At 34.0% G+C, this 4,677-nt stretch overlaps 1 protein-coding gene across 1 annotated transcript in view; it reads right to left on the reverse strand.

The window, feature by feature from the left end:
* The window catches only part of LOC107662637 (calcium permeable stress-gated cation channel 1-like), a gene marked incomplete at its 5' end in the record, with an annotated part of 9,741 nt that extends 5,752 nt beyond the window's left edge, over nt 1-3,989 (reverse strand). Inside the window, 5 exons of the mRNA XM_016452719.1 lie at nt 509-671; nt 766-831; nt 1,399-1,485; nt 3,584-3,690; nt 3,836-3,989. Coding sequence (XP_016308205.1) covers nt 509-671; nt 766-831; nt 1,399-1,485; nt 3,584-3,690; nt 3,836-3,989 — 577 coding nt within the window. The remainder of the gene's footprint in view (nt 1-508; nt 672-765; nt 832-1,398; nt 1,486-3,583; nt 3,691-3,835) is intronic.
* Nucleotides 3,990-4,677: the final 688 nt, after the last annotated feature.

Below are 4,677 nucleotides of genomic sequence, written 5' to 3' on the forward strand. Positions count from 1 at the left end.
ATATAGAATAAATATTTTTTTAAACGGGGGGGGGGTAGTCTAGACAATTACTATATATACTTTATTACTATACATATTAGTATAATTTTTACATATACATACTACATACAGTAATGTTTAGATTGTATTTATATATTTTTAAAGAAATTAATACTTTTATTCAGCAAGTTTGCATTTGATTGATCAAAAGTGACAGTCAAGACTTTTACATTGGTACAAAAAAATCTATTTCAAATAAATGCTGTTGTTTTTAACATCTATTTATCATGGTTTCCAAAACAATATTAAGTACCACAGCTGTTTTCAACCTTTATAATAAGAAATGTTCCTTAAGAAGCAAATTGGCATATTCAAATAATTTGTGAAGGACACTAAGTAATAGCTGCTGAAAATTCAGCTTTGGCATCACAGGAATAAACAACAAGAGTTATATTTAAATTGTAATAATTTACTGTTTTTGCTATTTTATAAAATAAACGAAGCCTTCAACCATAAGAGACTCACTCACTCTTTTAACGTGGATGCGCTCAGCTTTAGATTTGGTAAAGCAAAGGCGAAGAGAGTACACCAGTAGAGCAGGAATACGCAAAAGCTCCATGACCGTTCCGATCAGACTGGACGTGATCACGTAGTTCACAAAAAAAGCTCCGTTATCAGGCAAAAACACACATCTGAGGGAAAACAAAGTGGTTGTAGGTCTCAACAAATTATGCATCTAAATAAATTAACCAACATCTGTAGATTTCAGCAACAGTGAAAACTTACTGAAACTTTACATCTGTTTCATCCAGAAAGTGGATGTCAAAGAGCCATCTGAAGAACAAATCCAAGCTGGGGAGCAGACAAGAAGATATATAATGTATAATACTGTACATTATATATACAGTGGCTAAGTATGTATGATGTCAGTTCTCCTCACAGGTGTAGTTCATCGCATTAACTAAGAAAATGTTCCACTGATGTTTACCAGCCACAAAGTGTCTGGATACTTATTGATAGCCTATTTCTATTGTTTTATGCTGTGTGAGTTAAAACATATGCTTGCTATAAATTCAACATGTTTTTAAAATGAGGTTCATAAAAAATGATTTTTCTATTATAGACATGTTTTTAGGTTTAGGTTTAGTTGATGTATCTGTCTGGGGATTGTAAAAAAGAAAATAGCCGCATTAAAAGACTACAAAAAAAAAATATATATATATTGACAAAAGTAGGACATCCTTGTTTATCATTGACCCACATACATATAGTACTGTATATAAAGGAAAATTTTATTCTGAGACAAAATGACGTTTCACAAAACTGTTTATTATATTTTTATATGAAAAGCATTAAGAGCTTTTATTGACATGTTATTACAGTGTATAATTAAAGTATTTCAGATTATAGGATGTTTACCTGGATAGACCCAGTGATGGTAGAATGATTACCATGAAGACAAGCAGTAGAAAGCATTTATGCATGGTGACCTGATTCTCATCGGACCTGAAAGAGACACACATTACAAGACAATTCTAATGATTACAACTGAACCAAACAACTAGAATAAATATATTAAATATACATATTTTACTATTCCTTTCCATTTTCACACCAGTTTTTCTTCTAGACAGACTGTTTGTGGTTAAAGTCAACATAAAACCGTGTTGGCAACCCAATTAAGTGACGTATTTCATAGTAAAAAAAGGGAAATGTATTAATACCAAAATTTGATTTTATGTTGACTTGTGTATATTAATCATCAGTGTTTCCACTGTAAATACAACAGATACGCAAGTGCTGCAAGTTCTCTGCAGTTGCGCAATATACATGAGGGTTTGAGCCACATGAACTATAATGTGACTCTGTGAAAGACGCCACCAGTGTGCATATGATTATTCCCTTGTTGTGATCACTATGACAACAAGCCAGGAGAGGCAAGCAGAGAGCGCAAGAGAGAGGGACACCATGTAAACGTGTTGTGCATAGGTGGGTGGGAGACTGGGTTGGGGGCTGTACTGCAGTTATGCAATATGTTTGTGTGCTGATATGAACATGTTTATGCAATAGATTTCAGCCGCACTGCAAATACAACTACCAACAGCACAAACTTACACTGGTCATTGGGACACCATATTTCTGCTAAACATCATATGACTGTGTATGTGTATGATTGTGGTTTGTATAGGTTGATTAAAGGGATCATTCACCCAAAAATGAAAATTCTATCATCATTTACTTACAATCAAGCGGTTCCAAACCTGTATGATTTATTTTGATGCTTAAATGTCTTTTTTTCCATACTGTGGAAGTCAATGTGAACCAAAACATTCTTCTTTTCTGTTTAGCAGAAGAAAGAAATGCATCTAGGCTTGGAATGACATTAGGGTGAGTAAATAATGACAGAATTTTCATTTTAATGAACAATCCCTTAAATGTATGTGTGTATGTGTATCCCTTTAATACAGGGCTGTCCAAACTTGGTCCTGGAGCGCTGGTGTCCTGCAGAGTTTAGCTCCAACCCTAATTAAACACACCTGAACCAGCGAATCAAGCTCTTACTAGGCATAGAAACTTCCAGGCAGGTGTGCTGAAGCAAGTTGGAGCTAAACTCTGCAGGACACCGGCCCTCCAGGACCGAGTTTGGACAGCCCTGCTTTAATAAATGTGTATGTGTGAGGAATGTTGGGACAGCATTAGGAAGGGGAGAAAGGAATTTAGGCCTAAGCTGCTTCATGAATTTATTATTTGTGTGTGTGTGCAATGTTCATAGTTATGAATCAAGCAACACCTTCCCCAAATTCTCATTAACACAATGCAAGAAAATCACACGATTTTAATGTAAACAATAATATATTTCTTAACTTAAAAGGTATATCATGCATTTTGGTAGTATTTGTACTGCCTTTAATTTATGTCAATTTAAATGTAAAACTATATTAAAGAGAAAATATGAAATATAAAAAAATGAGTATTTTAAGTAAACTCTTTTTAACATTCTAAAAACCCTAAAAAGAAAAATTCCTGAAAAATGTATCACAGTTTCCACAAAAATATTAAGTTGCAGAAGAGTTTGCTGATAACAATAGGATAAGAATAAGAAATGTTTCTTGAGCACCAAATCATCATGATTTCTGAAGGATCATGTAACACTGAAGACTGAAGTAATAGCTGCTGAAAATTCAGCTTTGCCCTCACAGGAAAAAATTACATTTTAAAATATATTAACAACAATATTTTAAGAATATTTATTTTTATTTTTACTGTATCTTGATCAAATAAATGCAGCATTTGTGAGTATAAGAGACTTCTTTAAAATAAATAAATAAATAAAATCTTACCAAACCCAAGTTTTCAAATGGTATTGTATAATCCAGATGCATTATGGCAATCAAAATCATGTTGTTTTAACAGACAACAGGACAATTTTTATTGTGTTAATAACACAATTATTGAATTTTAATAATTATATTTACAATTTTAATCAGTGCAAATCCGTCACTTTAATGTATAATTGAGTAAAAAGACCTCCCTGTCATAGTTCTCTCACATTTATACACAGAACAAAAGAGTTTAAAATCAGATGGTGGAAACAGCATCATACCTGGTCCAGTGGTACTCAAAGAAAGATGAATAGTACACAATGAAGGGCAGGAGAATGGAAAAGGCCCACAGGAGCAGGGTGGGGAAGAACTGGGTAATTACTGGGTTCTAGACAGTAGAAGACAGTAAAAGATCGAATTCAAAACATTCAACTTCCGAAAACAACACAAAAAAGCACTTTCAGTTTTATTTTACATTCTAATGTGGCGTAATACAGCAGGACAGTTATAAAACTGCTTTGATGGTCACTGACCCTTAAGCTTTCAACTGGCCGAGTGACGTTGAACTTGTCCATAGTGTTTACGATGATAGCAGGGGTTGTGAGAAAGAAGAGCAAGAAGAAAAGCAGAATGTTGAGCAGGACGCAGCGGAGCCACCAGCGAGAACCACACACTGACAGATTTTCCCTGGACGAACACAGGTACCAATCAACGCAAGGTCTTAACTACAGTTACAGAACAGACAGTGTGTGCTCTCCGAGAATACGTGGGATGTTCAGCTACTATCACATAAATAGGAAGAGAAAAAAACCGCAGCCTAAGGTGGTTAGCTGGTCTCTAAAACTGACCAAACTGGTGTTCAGCTGGTTTAGCTAGTCTGCAATTTGGTCTTCCAGCTCAAAAGTGCCCCAAATCCTTCTAAAACCAGCAAAAGTGTTGGAAATCCCTCTGAAACAAGCTTTTTTATTTATTTATTTTTTTAACAGGGACAGAACATTGGTGACTAAGGGAAAGTTTCTACTCTTATCCCTGTAAAGCCTGACATACAATATGAAATAATAGTCCAAAAATATATATATTTTAAAAGGAATCTAAAAAAATGTTTTTGAGTATCATATTTTATACATCAGGCTTTTACAGCTCATATAGTATGATACAGGAAAATATGAATCTCAGGGAGAAAAAAAAAACACCTACGTTTTATTCAGAGGGCCAAATGGAGCAAAAACATGAAATTTGATGCAGTTGCTGATATTTATAAGGTCACAAAGCAATATGAAATTCTGACAGCTTATCATTTAAATCAATCAATTCGACCTGAATTTTTAGAATTCTACTAAAAGACCTTTTACTCATAAAAGCATAAAAAAACAGC

The sequence above is a fragment of the Sinocyclocheilus anshuiensis genome, unplaced genomic scaffold (genome assembly GCF_001515605.1).
Source record: "Sinocyclocheilus anshuiensis isolate Anshui unplaced genomic scaffold, SAMN03320099.WGS_v1.1 scaffold715, whole genome shotgun sequence".
NCBI classification, from domain to species: Eukaryota; Metazoa; Chordata; class Actinopteri; order Cypriniformes; family Cyprinidae; genus Sinocyclocheilus; species Sinocyclocheilus anshuiensis.